The following is a 15,725-nucleotide window of genomic DNA, read 5'->3' as shown; positions in this document are numbered from 1 at the left end:
AACCAAACGATTTGTTACGGACTATTGGTTTGCACGGCAGTTAGAAACGATCGAAACTAAATTTCAGAATCGCGAATCGAGTATATCTCTATTGAAGACGATTTTAATCGGCACTCGATTATGTTTACCATGCACACCATCAAATCAAACGCACTTGATTAAGAGATTCGATACCAAACTGGAATGCGATGCGAATTACCCGGCGCAACGGTGATTTCATCTTCCTGCTTGACTTGTCTAGAATATTACACCGCTGGGGAATAGAGAGGCTTCCGGCCGATGCATTCAAAGATCGAATTCCTAAATTAAAACATTTACATCATCCGGTATGCAATTCGATGAAATCTATTCGATCCATTTGGTAACGCAATGAATCCCGTGTAATCAGAGGTATCACGGATTCCGAATGCAATTATGAAAGCATCGTGGAAGTCGCTTAAAGAATTTTTCTTTAATCGTTTTATCATTTTACTTCTTCCTTCAAGGAACAATTTCCCGTTGACCCGATTTAAGGTGGCGCGAATCAAAGTTGCCTTCAGCCTGCAATCAGCAGCCAGCATTCGGGCGTGCTAAATTTGAATCGTTAATATCGTGTACCAACAGCCAGCAGATCTGGACGTCATTATTCCAGAAAGATGACTCTAATCTATTCCAGCAGTCTCGTCAACGAGGCAAGGCCGAGTCCACTGTTTCCGAATCTCTGATCTTTGATTGGTATTATTTCGTCCAAGACGCTATGATTTCGTTGACATACACTTTAGTATATTCTCTAAATTACAAGCTGCCATCGAACATGGTATCCTTTCCCACGGCAACTTGTCGGTTCAAAATGTTAGTTTAGCTATCACAGGTTAGGTTAGTGTGTAACGAGTTGCAAGCTGAGCACTATATAACATTCGGAAGTTTCAGCTTTCGAACAGGACTCGTGACTCGAAGCCGAATCGCGTTACTACGACGGGCAGATATCAATGTTCACAAGCACAAAGGATGTACACTCCTAATTCCGGTTGGAGACATGTACGATCGGTCGTAGTCACGTTAGATCTCCGAAGACACTTTCCACCGATGCGAATCAATTATGCGTCTGTGTCACTCTCGTATTTCTCTTGTTCGACTCCACGTACAGCATACGTCGGTAATTCGAAGCGCTGACCATGTCACTGGTCATTTTACAACCTCATCGATATGCAAGCAATCCTTTAGCCGGGGATGAATCCCACGACTAGGTGAAATGATTCCGTAACGACAATCAATCAGAAAGCCGACCCACTGACCGGAAACCATCTTTCACGTATTCTCGTAATTTTTGTCGAAAACCTATCCAACTTTCGGAGAGATTAAATACAAATTCCATTGAAGTCTTGTATATTACTTTAGTTTCGTGGCTGACACGATTATCGTATATCGTATGTTTCAATTGGTAATACGAAACGATGTCTCATTTGCATGCTGATTTTCTCGTTCTTCCCTGAATTTTGCACAGAGAGGCAACGAGACAAGAGTGAAAACGAGGATGAAGATTGATGCGCGAAGCTAACGAATTAGAAGTTCACAGCATCAAGACCTAGAAAATGTAAGGAGACATTCCATCGTGATCACACTTGGTAACTACTTCGAGTTTTAATGTACTTATTTTTAGATGGCAATTCTGATAAAAGCTATTCAAACTTTATCTTCGGTTGAATCGACATTCGTTTCACATCCGTTTATTCGTTTCACTAAATATACTCGTCCTGTTCTTTCGGTTCGATAGGAAATGAGAAACAGTTCGCGGCGAAACCGACGAAGGAACGTTTTGTCTACACTCGAATCACGCAATTAGCTGAATATAATTTATTTTCGTTGCGTTGTCAACTTTCCAAGAGATTAACAAATTAATTGGCAGCCTTTCGAGCATTAGATAAACTACATGCTTCTTATGACGCTCGATTAAAGCAGTTTAGCAATAACGATATTTTGATTGTGTAGCTATTACCTAGCGCAATGCTGTAGCAGCTCTTCGCCGATGCCGCGAGGATCGATACGAATGCTTATCGCGAACGGCGCTCGATTTTACGGTTATTACAAAAGAACTGCAAAAACAGTAGAGGAATTAAAGGTTAAAAACGCGATTGAAATTGGTCCCTCTGTGCCCCAGTCATGCTTCCCTTTCATAGAGAAAAACAGAAAGAACAGTAACCTAAGCGTCGATAATCAAAGAAGATTATCAGAAGGGGTAGAACAAACCTAGTAAATTATATATACAATATCGTGAAGTGTTTTACAAGAATTACAATTTTCAATTATTTTTTAATCCTATCCATCTTATGTGCAAGAACAACCACAGATTAATAATAAAAATCTTCTTCCACTCGAGAAATAAATAAAAAAAATTGCTCGCCTTATCGTGATGGTTTAGCATAAAAAATATTCGATCCGGAAGATTTCCATAGGTCTGAGTGCACGAAGTTTTAATCAGGCTCGTTAGAAATCGGGCCAGTTGAGCTCGGTATATTATCCGGTGCGACACGTGGAACGTGTTTCTCGTCCATCTTAGGTGAATTTCCGGAAGAAATTTCGAGCCCCTAATGCGGCCACTAAGCCCAGCCCGCTCGTCAACGAGGATAATTCTACGAGGTACCTGGCTGGTGTTGGCAAATGACTCTGGTCGCTAGCTCGATGACCTTATCGACCGGGTTGGGATTGACCCACGCCTCGTCAGCCTTTTACTGACGAACCGTGATAAGCCCTGATTGTTATATACGGCGAACGAGGTGGCTCATGCCACCACGAGCTAGAACAAATTCGTTTTGGATGCCCCTTGGGCCGCGTCATCCACTTAAGGTGGCCGTCCGACATCGATCGACGTTTCACAAAAATTTGCTCACCTGATCTGGCTTAAGAAAATGGATAAAGACATACGACGGTTAGTATATTAGTGTATATATATACGTTATATCTACGTATCTGTATGTGTGTATGTATAGTGAACGTGGATGGCATGAAAATAGCTCGATGTTCGCCTCAACCGAACCGTGCATTTTTCAAAATCAGCGGCCTTTCATTATTACCGATATATGCAAAAAAGGAGATGAAGTAGCGGAGGAACAGAATGATAGGGGGAAAAAAGGGTAAAAAAGCAATCGAAAAATGTGACTGCGACTACTATATCAGGAGCGTGTATGAAAAATGTAAATTTACACTGGCGTGTTGTAACGGCCGATTCGTTGGACGACGGAAGGGAAAATTTTAGTGCAAACGTATCTAATTGCACACAACCGTGCGCGAACGTAGCTAACGTAATTGCGGTAAAACATGCATTTAAAAGCCTTTAAATATTGAACGTTCTCCTGATGAATATTTGAAGGTACGAAGGGCCTGATACACACGGACGATCGTACGTGAATTTCGTCGTCCGCCATTCTATAGGAAAGATAAAAACTCGTGGACGGTTGCATGATTTATTTTGTGAAATACACGAAGATTGCATGCTCGCTTTTCCACGTGATAACAGCGTCACGTGGCGTTGGCTTCGATTGACGAACATTACTCGTGGTTCCTTCAACGTCGAACGCCAGAATATCTTTACCTGGCTGAAGCAGATATGTTTCCGGAGCTAGATTAGATTTCCTCGTCGGATTCACGTGTAAAATGGTTTTTGACGCGTCTACCTTCTGACAAGTTCGCGGTGCTATGCATACAATGTCAATCTCGTCTCCGTTGAAAGATTATACGCTGCCTAACAGGGATATAACGACTTTGACGAAACAACGAGATGATCCACTGCAAGATAGGTGTACACGTACATATATATCCTATCCTCTCGAGACCTCGAATACGCAAAATGCATTTTAAAGAAATATTTATGCGGTTGGCCACGTCGTTGTTTGACGTCGTTGTACGGGCTTGATCCTCGAGAAGAAAAACATCCTATTTGAAACACGATGCATCGTTAAAGCTACAGAACAGGTACAAAAAAGAGAGCTCGATGATATTACATTTCGCTCGTTTATATTATTAATTCGTTTATCAAGTAGCATAGTTACGATTTCCACGGAAATCCAGAGAGTTAACGCGATACGAATTCTTTGTGCGAAACAAAAAGATACCACCGAACTTGAGAAACGAACGGACGATATCCTCCGTTACATACTTGCAAGTACCTGGAGCGACTTTTTTCAATCGCCGACTGATGCATCTGTCTGCCGCGAAACGTACATTCTTTATGAAACGCTGGCAAAGCGAGCGGTGGTAGAATAAAAATGGAACAACCGGGATCGATATCGAGCTTGTTAATGCTTATATCTGGTCTTATACAAAAATAATTCCTGCTGAAACAAAGGCAGTACGCGTGGGGTGTGGACGGCGATTGGTGGGCTGAAGCGGGGGTGGATAAATTGGATTTTCAACGTTGCAAAAATGTAAAGAGGTACGAGAAAAATTCGATTTGAAGCGCGACTAGGTGGTCGCCGTTGCATCGACGTCGCGGTATCGGCAATCATTATCGCCACTTTACTCGGTCGTACGATGTCGGATGGCGAGAAAAAATTTAAGAGGAAAGTTTGCTTTTACCGTAGACTTTATCGGGTAGCATCTACTTTATCCCGGTTTCAACCGAACCGGATACGAAAATGCGAACTAATCTCACTGGAAGCAGATACCTTTAAATAAATGTCTTCCTGTAAATGTATCTGGAAAATTATACGCGGCTGTGATCCCATCAACGTTCGCTTCGAGCGATGAATGCTTTCTGGAATGGAAGCGTTTTTAATAAAGACTTAGCCCCGGCGTCGAACGATGGAAATTCCTTTTTCCATCCACTCCACAACGTTCGTGGAGCTACACAAAAGGTGCACACGAGCTGACGTTGGATCGGATCGTGAACGGTATCTTGAACCGCAGACGATCGTAGAAACGCAGCTCGTTCTGATAACACAGTAGCGTACAACCACGAAGAGGCCGACTCTCTCATGAAAGAGGGGAAACAAACCGTGGTTTGCAAGGTAATTCGTTCCCGATCCGATCGATTACGAGATTCGTCGAGTTCAGGTGTATATCGGGTAACCAAAATCTCCCACGTTGTAACCTCGCGTAACGATCTATCCGTTCAAACGTTGACAAGAGAAAAAGAGAGAGAATCGTTCCGCAATTTCTGCTTACTTCTGCACCGAATGCAGTCACCTCGTTTGTGGGGTTACGCTATCATCTCGTTGCCATCGAAGTCTGTGTGTTTCGAAACGAAGTCTGTCTGTCATCGATTTTATCCTTTATCGTAAATTACATCGTCAAAAGGATACCCGAATCACGAGCTGGAGATTTCAAAGTGGAAGTTCATTCCGCGAGCACGTTAGGGGGAGGAGAATGGAAAATGGGATAAGTTGGATCAATGCAAAAGGGGATATCTGACGAATATCGCGCGCCACGTGAAAACTACTGTGAAAAGGTAAGTTACTTAAGGAGAAAGATGCTCAGATGCTTGCCGTAGTTCGACCTACGAATTCTCCATTCTCCTTTGCTTGATTACATAAGGCTGAACTTAAGGCAGACCCAACGAAATTCCAAGTATAAGGGAGTAAAGGGCGTGTCGACGCTTTAAGACAGCGGGAAGAAGAATTTTTCGTCGCCTCCGTATATACCTGTACGTGGAAACTTTCGGACGACCGAATTTAAAGTTGGAGAACTACGTCGATCGTTGAGTCTGTGTTCGATCTTTAAACGATACGGCCGGCACGGAGTTAAAGTTGCTTTTCTTCTTACGTAAATGAACATCGCCGCGAGAAGTTTATCGAATTCGTGTTTTTCCTCTTTATTTTTCTCCTCCGTTTTTTTCCTTTCATTTTCTTCATTGGCTCGTGTGGCCATCGAGGATAAACTCACAACTCGGTAAAGATCATCGAAAGAGAAAGGGTCACGATCGTTTGTATGACTACGCGTTCTTCTTCTTACGGTCTTCCCCGATCGGATCTTTTTTCCTCGCGTATCGCTATCGTGGCGTTTTCGTTGTGTCGTTATCGGTGCGTTCTGGAAATCCCAACCTACGCTCTCCGAGATATTACTTGTTGATATTGTGGATATAACGATTCCACGAAGAGGAAATCGCTGGTTTCGTTTGACGTAGAGACCAACTCGCTACAATACGTAGCCGTTCCTCCTCTCTTTTTTCTCTCTGCTTTCATCGAGCCGTCGTAAGTGATTTACAATTGTATTTCGAGAGGGATTCGATGAACGAAAGCTACCAATAATTTATTCGTTGAAATATGGATGATTTTATCGTAATTTGCGAACCGTTTAGCCGGACAAATTTGAACGAACGTGACTGACAAATTGGTGGCGTGGTCGGGAGTCCGGCGAGAAGAAGGGCCAGCGCGCGTATAGATTCCTATGAATTTGAAACGAACAAAACGAATATCCGGTATAACAAAGTCACGCTGGACACCCTCTACGCGTTCCATTCTACAAAAGAATTACACCCTGGCTCGAATGATTTATATATCCTATTTCCTGTAGTTAAATCAATTTCTCTGCCGTTAGAGCGGAAAGAGAGCCGAAATATTCGTGCTGCGCAAACAGAGAACGAAATCACGAATGAAAATAACCAACGGTTCCTCCATATACTAGCAAAACGAAACAGCAGATAAATGCGTCCCCAAGTCCGTCCGAACGGCTCGTGTTTAATGAGTTTAAAATCTGGCGTTGAACCAAAATCATCCTCCTCTTCCTCCATGCCCGCGTTTCATATTAATGGCACGCACGTTTCACGAGATACGTTTCACGCGATAACGCGCGTCGCACTTTCTGTCAGTATTATACAAACAATTGCTACAAAATTTACCTTACTCAATGGGCAATTAAAAATTATACTTATCTCACGGAAATCATATTTTACAAGTATCATCGCTGTACGGTTCAACGTGTTCCACGTCATGTTAACCATTCTGATTTATTCAAACACAAGATCCATGTACGAAGCAACGTTCTACCAATAAAACGATACAGAGCGAGACGAAACTCCTCGACATCTCGTCCATCTATCAACTTTATCGGCTAAAAATTTCACGAAGGTGTTCAAAGCGAGTCGATATTCCCTTTCTAGTTGACGGTATGCATCGACCTTTTCCTTCGATCGGCGTAACTTCCATTAGCAGCGGCGGAGGCAGGCCAAAATGAAACACGATCGTTTCACTTGACGGCCGACGCTATCATGTCGGTGGACATCCGACAACTTGCGTTCCCGCGAACATAATTCAATGGCGCGCACAATCGCAGCCAGCGAAACTACCCGCGTAATCTTGCGTGTACGCGTCGCGCGATATCAGCTTGAAATAGAGTCGTCGTCGTTCCCGAACATCGACGTTCCCTTTTTCAACCAACGATTTCACAATGGACTGTGTATACGGTGGTGCCGTTTTCACCGAACGAATGGGCGCACGCTTTCGTTCGCAGCTTTTGATTTACATTAATTGATTCGCAGGCTCGATACCTGTGGCCTCGTGGATGAATGATAACCACGACGAGATTCGATCCGAGCATGCATATGTATAATTCCAGTCTGAATCCAGTAGAAGCACGATCGAGAGGAGAATATCGGTCAGAGGGAAAGGGGACGATTTACGAGGAAAAAATGAAACTACCAGCGGTCGCGGGTAATATCGCATCGCTTTTCGCATAGAATAAAAGCGCGTTTATTAACCCTGGTCATGACATATGCTAATTAAGAGGATAATGAATATATTGTCGAGCGTGAAAGTTAAAAGACCGCCGATTCGATATTATCCGCTCGTTGTTCCCGGTATGCTTAATTAACAATGTCATTGTACTCGTTTGCAAAACGGTGTTACCCGGAATGTAATTGCCAGCTTGCTTCTTTCTTCCCTCCATCCCTCTGTATTCCTGTCTCTGTCAGCCACTCTATTCGTGGCATAGTTCCTTCTTGTTTTAATTAAATCCCTCTCGTTCAGCTACTCTTCGGGAATTTAAATATTTCATCGAGGATTACACGATCCTGCCGCCGGTGAAACGAATATCCTAAAATACAGTCCTCGGGTTATCTATATCCAAAACCGCACTTATTGGAGGGAACGTCTAGCCAAAACCGATGAGAAATTTCCTACCGTTAATTCCCATTTTGCTCGTTCTAGGATTAACAGTGTCCGTTGCTTGGTCAATTTCGCGGCCAGCCATCGAACAAGACAGAACAAGAAAAAGAAAAATCGAAATAGAGGGAGAGAAAGAAACCGAACTCGAAAGCCATAGAATTTTCAAATCGTTATTATTGTACATGTGCAAGGTATTTCTATGGTTGGTTCGGTAGAGAAAGGAGACACAACACGCAGTTACATTCAATCGAGCGTAACTGGCGTGGAATTTCGCGGTAGAGAACTCCATACAGCGGTGTCGTACGTGCGAGGTAACTTTGTTTCGACCGCCACTTCGTTGTCGGATACGGATTATAAAAGTTGCCGGTCGATTTTCGTTGACCGCGAACCTACGTGCATATACACGTCAGATGGTGATCTACGGGGTAATCAAACTTTCCGGTAGCAAGTTTTCTCGCCTAAAAAATGAACGAAATTATTCCATGTTTTGGTTGCCTTTTTTCCCTCTTCCCTATTTTAGACACTTTTAAAGAAAGTTTCAAAGTTTTTGAACGCGATGGAGTATCTTGCTTTATGATTCCTTTTTTTCTTTTTATAACTACACCTGGTAGAGTTTGATATTCCCTCTTGCGGTATTACGACAGAGGAAACTATGAAAACGCTATACGAAGATTAAAGTGGAATTTTATTACTAGACCGATTCGCATTTATCACGTTTTAATCGACCGATTCTCTGTTATAGAGTTATAATGTGTCGATATAATTAACGATTAAAGAGAAGTTCGGAAAGCGATTAGTCTAGCTTACGCAATAAACGTGGAGGCAAAGCAACGGTACCATTAATCTCGGTCAATCTTCGGCGAAACGTCGTTTTGGTACTATATCTCTTAAACGTAATCTCGCGCTCTTCCTCGATACTGTGCGCTAAGAGGGATTAGGAAAGTCGCAGTTTGAAACATCGACGCGCAATTAAAGATCATCCTGTATTCGACCCTAACCGTATCCGCTCTGTGCAACGTTATCAGCACCTACGTTACAATTTTCCATTCCAATGCCGAGCTGCGAATCGACGATGTTCAGGCTGCGTGCAACTAAACAATGCATCCTGGTGCCAACCCTGGATGGCCGTAAATGCATCAGCATAAATCGACCATTCGATGGATCCATCGAGTGGTCAAAAAAAAAAAGGAAGCGCTAAATTGGAGGCAGGAACAAAGGCACGGGTGAATATCATCTATTTTTTTCTTTTTGTTCTGGTTTTTTCTTTTTAGAAAGTGGATGGTAGCAGGAGAGAAACTGTGAATTAAGGCAAGGCAAGAGGAGAATCCGTGCGTGCAGTAATAATGGAGAAACGTGTGTGGCAATGGCAACTGCGCTGCCACAGACGACCATTCAAATTTGCACGTAAAAAGCGCGTCGAATTGCCTTCGTTTTTTCTTTTTTTCCACCGTTTTTGCTTTAACTCCATTTTCCAGTGGAAATGATTCCGGTCCGCGAGATCGTCATGAGACACCGCAGCGTCCCTCTTTTTCCTCGTTAATTCGTGATTAATTCGCCAAAGCTCGGCGTTTTGGTGGTCAAGCGTTTAAAATAGGTTTCGCTGAACTTTTTCCACAGTTCCTCTATGATGGAACTTTTACCCATGTTTCGCTTGCCGATTTCTCTCGGACTCGTTATCCCTTTTCATTTCCCCTCCTCTTTTTTATTCGTTGCCCACCCCCTCCGTTCTTTTTTTTTTAATTTTTTAGGCTTCGGTTCGTGTAATTCTAAGCACGGGTCGATACGGATGAAAGATCATGAAGAAAGACACGTTGAAAATGAGCGACCAGCTGGTCTTAATATGAAAAATTCAAACGTCTGCACGAATTTAACGCACGCCCTGTGAATATTTAATGCGTTATAAGTTGACGGCGAGATGTGAATTATTCATACAATAGATGAACTCCAGTTAACGGAGTTTAAGCTACATGCGTATACGTATATACATACCCTACAGTTGCTTGAATATTGTTAATATTTATAGTAACTTACACGGGCTAAAGTATCTGGACCGTGGCGCTGTTTTCACACAGGATTTTAAAAGCTTTATTTCATTTTTCGCCGGTACAAACGTACGATATTAATTCTAATTAAATTTTTACATATTTTAAAATACATCGCGTGACTACATCTACGTTGCATTCGTTTCGTTGTGTTCTCGAAAAAATACAGTCTTGCGTTGTTTTTTAAATCGCCATTTTACCAAACAAAAAACATCGTTCGAAAAATCTGCGTCGCTTATTTAGCGTGTAACGAATTAATAAAGAGGCGAGGTCGAATAATTTCACGGTTTAACGAACTAATTCGAATCAATCGACGGGCGCAAACAATAACGATAACGAACTGTAGCGATTAATAATTCCATCAAATCCGTATACTTTCGTATTTATTCAGCTCTTTAATTCTTCTCGATATGTTTTATTTTGCAATACTTTTTGTTAGTTTAAAACAAGCCGAGAGCTCCGAGCAAATGTACAATTGCGATAATCAGTACGATGATTTAAATCCAACACCGTGACCAATTAACACGGGAACACGAACGATGGCATGTCGCAAAAAATCAAGAAAATAGTATGGATTTTTTGTTTCTTTTTTGTAGAGAGCATGAAACACGAAAAGGGAAATTACTTGGTGTAAAGCGTCCAAATATTTCACGTCACGTTGAGCCACGCTAGAATACAAATGTTTTCTAACGAATGATATCGGCAACGTAACGAGTTTCGATTTAAATAATTTTCAAGAAAGGCTTTCGCTGAGTATTCGAAACAACGATTCTCCAACGAATCTAAATGGGCGATGATTAATAAAAAAAGATCCGAAGCTTCCCAATGATACTCCGCGTGGAGATTAGATCGCATCGATTGCCAGAAGACAAACGTTTCGCAATAAATTAACGTTCCTCGGATCACATTTATCAAGCGAAATCTCCTTTTCTTTTTTAATTTTTATCTGCCATCCTCCCTTCCCGATGAAATAGAAAGATAAAACTAGTCAATGATGACAATAGGGAAGAGTGGCAAATCTCCTAATTAATGTGTTCACGTTTGGCTCGGGCAAACGTCGTTCGCGTATTTGCTCAAACACGAATATGCATCTGCATGTTTGCAGCGTATATACGGGAAACATGCATCCCCGAGGAAGCGTCGTCTACGTCTTCCAATATGGCAATCAGGTGCCACGCGCGAATAAATATTCGTTACAGACGAGAATTTCGTTAGACGTTTCTCGCGATCGGCAACGACGAGCCAACTAAATATACAGACACGTACATATATCGCGTCGACGGAACCAACGCTTTTTTAAATGATTTCTGAAACGGCAGTTTTATCGAGTTTATCGTGTGCCAACATAAGCGTTAATTACGACTCCGGGTTATACGTTCGAAGAGAATATTACGCATAAATACAATATTACATTTGAATGATTTTTATACGTGTCAATTGAATATTTTTAATCGTGTAGCAGTATTTGGATACTATATATTTATGCCAACCGGGAAACAAAAAAAAAAAAAAAAAAAAAATATGTAAAACACAAGCTCAGACCCGTTACCGAATAAGTTTGCCTCCATTTATCAAATACAAATAACCAAGACTATTTTCTTGAAATAATTAAAACAAAGACGAACGGGGACTATAGTATTTCACTACGATATTCTAGGATTTATCGAATTGCCTTTATCGTCGATTGACAGATAACAGTCAGGAGCATATGGTCCAATGAATAATCCACTTTGCGTCAATGCAGGAAGGACGATTTTGATATGATTCAATGGAAGAATTATCATGCAACGCCAATCGTCTTGTTCGTGAAATAGAAATGCGTTTGAGCTGTAACTGCTTTTGAATCGCCGTATAAACGGCGATTGAACCGCACCGTGATGATACATACGTTGGAAATATCGCAGCGTAATGACTTTATATAATTGAACTTTGATTACACGATGGGATCGCGTCATTCGTTAACGCAATACCTATTTTCCAACGAACGTTGTGTAATTCCCCCATATCGCTTAAGAATCGAATTATGTTTACTCATCGATCACGTTCGCCTAACTAAAGGAAAATAAAAAAAATATATTCGCATTTTTTGCTTCGATTCAAAACCTTTTTCCATCTGGATCGGTGTTTTTTCAAATACTTATAAGTTCTTTAAGAGAACGCGATAAAGATAATATTAATACAACAAAATCTCTCAACGTTTACTTTAAATCTTAGAAATGAAGTAACACCGATCAACAATAGACGCGCCGATAATCTAATCGATCAATTTATCTATATTGACACCTCGAATTCTATTGATTTCTCTATCTAAATAGTTTTACGAACTGTTGGTAAAGAGTGGGAAGAGCTTTCCTTGCCGAAAGCACAACGATCACGATACTAACGATTATACAGATATACCTTGCGTCCACTTTTGACGAGATATTCATCGTTCTGAATTTCCAATAGCCCAAACATTGTGACGCCATACCGATCGCGAAACACGATAAACCTAAGAAGTTGTGGCCAAACTTAATCGTTACTGGTCTTATTACTTTTCGGAGTTTCGTAGCGATAAAAACAGGATAGCCGGTCACAGTTAAAAGGATCATTATGATTAGAGATGTGATGCCTAGGATCGCGTGATTGGACTTGAAGTGTATCCTTTTCACTCGGTACATTAGCACGACACCGGCAATGACGCAGATCAGGCCAAGTAGCTGCAGAATCCAGTGCAAGTGTTTCTTTGTGCCGTGCGTAAAATATCTCGTCAAGATGTTGTCACCAGCGAACGCGACGATAGCCTCCGACATCAGCAGGACGTACTGAAAAGGGTAAGATCGAGTCGTCAGCGATCACGGAAGCTGCAATCGTTGGACAAAGTCGTTAGAACTTCTTTAGCCACTTTGGTTAGCCACGGTATCTCTCCCCTCGGGGAACAGAACTAGTTTGGAATAGGCGAACTCGGTCCCGTAGCTGAATTTGGATTTCGTTGTTATCGTGCGAGATACGAGAGGCGTGTAAGTGGGAAATAAATGGCGCAATTTGAATCGAGCGTAATCGTCACAGAGAACATTCTTGGACAAGGTTACCCACGAATCTTCTGTTCTGTGCTTCTTTCTATCTTTTGCCCTCTGTTTATGCGTTTCTTTTGCCTCGTGGCCAACCAAAACAGCTTTTCCCTCTTTTGAACGATTAAACCGCGAGAGTCCAGAGTTCTTTTCTTCGCTCAATTTCATGGTTTACGTAGACCTGGTCTACGATTGTTTTGAAATTTCTGTTCGCTCGTTCCACGCTCCTTTGCGGGAAAAAGACGTCGAAAGACGGAAGGAATGAATATAATCCGAAAGAGGGGTAATCTCGGATTAACTGGAAGATGTTTTGGATCGACGAACAGAGGAGGGTGAAAATAAAAATGAGGTTCGATATATAGTTTGAAAAATATTTGAATATCCGTCGAGATACATACCCCGACAGTGCAGAGGGTCGTATGATTGAAGACACTGGGAGTCACCGAGTAATACAGGGTGAACGCTGTCAGACAAACGATGAGTATATGGTTAACGAGGTCAACTATGGTAGCGCACGTGCTCCATGCGCTTCGTTTCGTGTCAGAGGTTTCGAAATTCGAGGAACTATTCGGAAATTCCGAGGACGACGAGACATCGACTTTTGTTTGGCCCAACTGGAACGACGTTGCGTTTACTCCTTCTTCTTCCATGCTTTCAAAATATCTGCAAGTTTACAACAATTACGAAGTTCTCTATATATATATGAGGAAGAATTTTATATCACTGCACTCTACGTAATGACTTGTTTGAATCGAATACATTCCATTCTACAACTAAGTAACTGTTCGTTTGATTAAATTAATATCAGGCTATCATATCGCTTTAATCATCTGTCTTAATAACTCTGTTTAATATTCCAAGTGTTCTACTAAATGAATCGCAATTTTTCTTCCCTTTCTGATATTTTCTGTTGTACTAAATCGGTGTCGTATTGTGTCAGATATCGCGTATCGAGGGGAGGAATCTCTTCGGCTAATTTCTTGGCGGTGCACATAATCAGAGAAATCCCTTTGCTATATCGGCGCGAAGTCTTTTACGACATGGCTCGAAAATATTTAGCAAATGGTGAAAGAGTTGGCCGAGCAACAATAGTGATTACTAGGTTAAGTAATTGCTATATAAAGGGAATTACAAAGGGGACTGACTTGTATCTGTGTTTGAAGTGATTACATCTGGGAGCACGATGGTACTGACCCCTTTAAAATCGGGCCACTGATCGAAAGAAACGGAAATGAGTTCGTTGATCCCGACGTTCCGTAGGAAACGAAAATGTAAAAGGCCATATGACGTGGAGAATAGAAATTCAGCATATAATTGATTTAGCGATGCAATCGGATCGATGGGATGGCTTTATTGCGATCGGACTCGAATATATATTTGCCGTGAGCAGCTGGCATGTTCAGGGAGAAGAGAATAGACATAGACGATCGTTCTGTTCTCACGGAAACAAAGACAGGAAAGAAAAGTTCGCTTCGTTCCAACGTGATTTTCTTTTTTCATCCAAGCCGCCATAATCTCTTCGAAGCGAAGTGAATAAAACAAACAAGTTTCCTTTTCCACCGAAAGACAAGAGTATACGGTTCCCGACTATACAATATCAACAGCCGCGTTGCGTTTTTATTTTCCACTTATTTTATCCACAATGTAGTTCGTTAGGGCGAGCTCCCTTCGTCTCGACTTTTCGTTCGTCTAGAAAACGTTGGCTGTCCGCGACGACTCGGCGCGCCTCCAGCTTCTTTTTTCTTACACGAGCGAACCTTCGAAGATTGTTTTGTTTATTGATTTATTAGACTGAGAATCGCGTCTTGCCGGATAATCAAGAGTCCTGGATGACGAACAACCGCAGATTTACCGAATACGATCGTTTAATCGAATCTTGCGAAATTGTCTCTCGAGTTGGCGGCCGAGGGCGACGATTACTCCGTCTCGTGTCCATGGCTGAGACAGGGGAAACACGAGACCAGAGGGTGGGGGAGGGGGTGGTTGAAAAAAAATTACAACGTGGCAGTCGGTGCAGGGGAACCGGATCCAGTAGCGAAAAAACGAGATTTTGTAGAATTTTAAACGACTCGTTAACTCACCAAACAACCCCGTTCTCCTTCGCCCGAAATTACGTGAATTCTTCTTAAATTATAGCCGCACTGATTGCCGCGCACACCCTTCGCACACTTTCAACCGCTCAGATACGCGTTTCTATTTCGTGGAGCGTAAACATCGATGACGATCCAAGTGCGACTGCTTTCATACTAATTGCGAACATCCTTTAATCGAGCGGAACGTTCTGTTGCTGTGATATTGAACATTTCTTTCTTTCGTTCGTTCTTTCGTTTCTCTTCCTCGCACGCTCGCAAGCTAGATAATTGGAATCGTAATGATGATCACGTGGCCGCGGTTCTCATTAATAGAAGGCATCGTACTACTACGTGACGCTGATAATCGGATGTCACTTGTACGTGGCAGTTGGCTGCTGAAGTTTTACTTTTTATCTCTTTCTTTCTCCTTCTCTTCATGGCCAACGATCGCTGGCTTTGCTTCCTTCACGTTGTCCTCGAAAAGTT

The 15,725-nt window shown here is 42.0% G+C and overlaps 1 protein-coding gene across 1 annotated transcript; it reads right to left on the bottom strand.

Moving 5' to 3' along the window:
• Positions 1 to 10,133: 10,133 nt before the first annotated feature.
• On the bottom strand, positions 10,134 to 15,515 carry LOC126922604 (transmembrane reductase CYB561D2-like). The gene is made up of 3 exons (XM_050735388.1): positions 15,249 to 15,515; positions 13,566 to 13,830; positions 10,134 to 12,921 (listed from the first exon to the last, which is right to left on the bottom strand). Exons 2-3 carry the CDS (start codon positions 13,815 to 13,817, stop codon positions 12,421 to 12,423), a joined length of 753 nt encoding a protein of 250 aa, XP_050591345.1. The 5' UTR covers positions 13,818 to 13,830; positions 15,249 to 15,515; the 3' UTR covers positions 10,134 to 12,420.
• Between the last annotated feature and the right edge of the window lie 210 nt (positions 15,516 to 15,725).

Source organism: Bombus affinis, chromosome 12 (assembly GCF_024516045.1).
Source record: "Bombus affinis isolate iyBomAffi1 chromosome 12, iyBomAffi1.2, whole genome shotgun sequence".
Taxonomy (NCBI): domain Eukaryota; kingdom Metazoa; phylum Arthropoda; class Insecta; order Hymenoptera; family Apidae; genus Bombus; species Bombus affinis.
The sequence above is the reverse complement of the archived record's forward strand: the minus strand, read 5'-3'. Positions and strand labels throughout refer to the sequence as shown.

What these genes read in the sequence shown, in the direction of transcription:
- LOC126922604 (XM_050735388.1), bottom strand. Translation starts at nt 13,817, where the DNA reads ATGGAAGAAGAAGGAGTAAACGCAACGTCGTTCCAGTTGGGCCAAACA. An exon ending in CGACCCTCTGCACTGTCGGG is followed by an intron (nt 12,922 to 13,565) that starts GTATGTATCTCG and finishes TACCCTTTTCAG; the next exon opens with TACGTCCTGCTGATGTCGGA.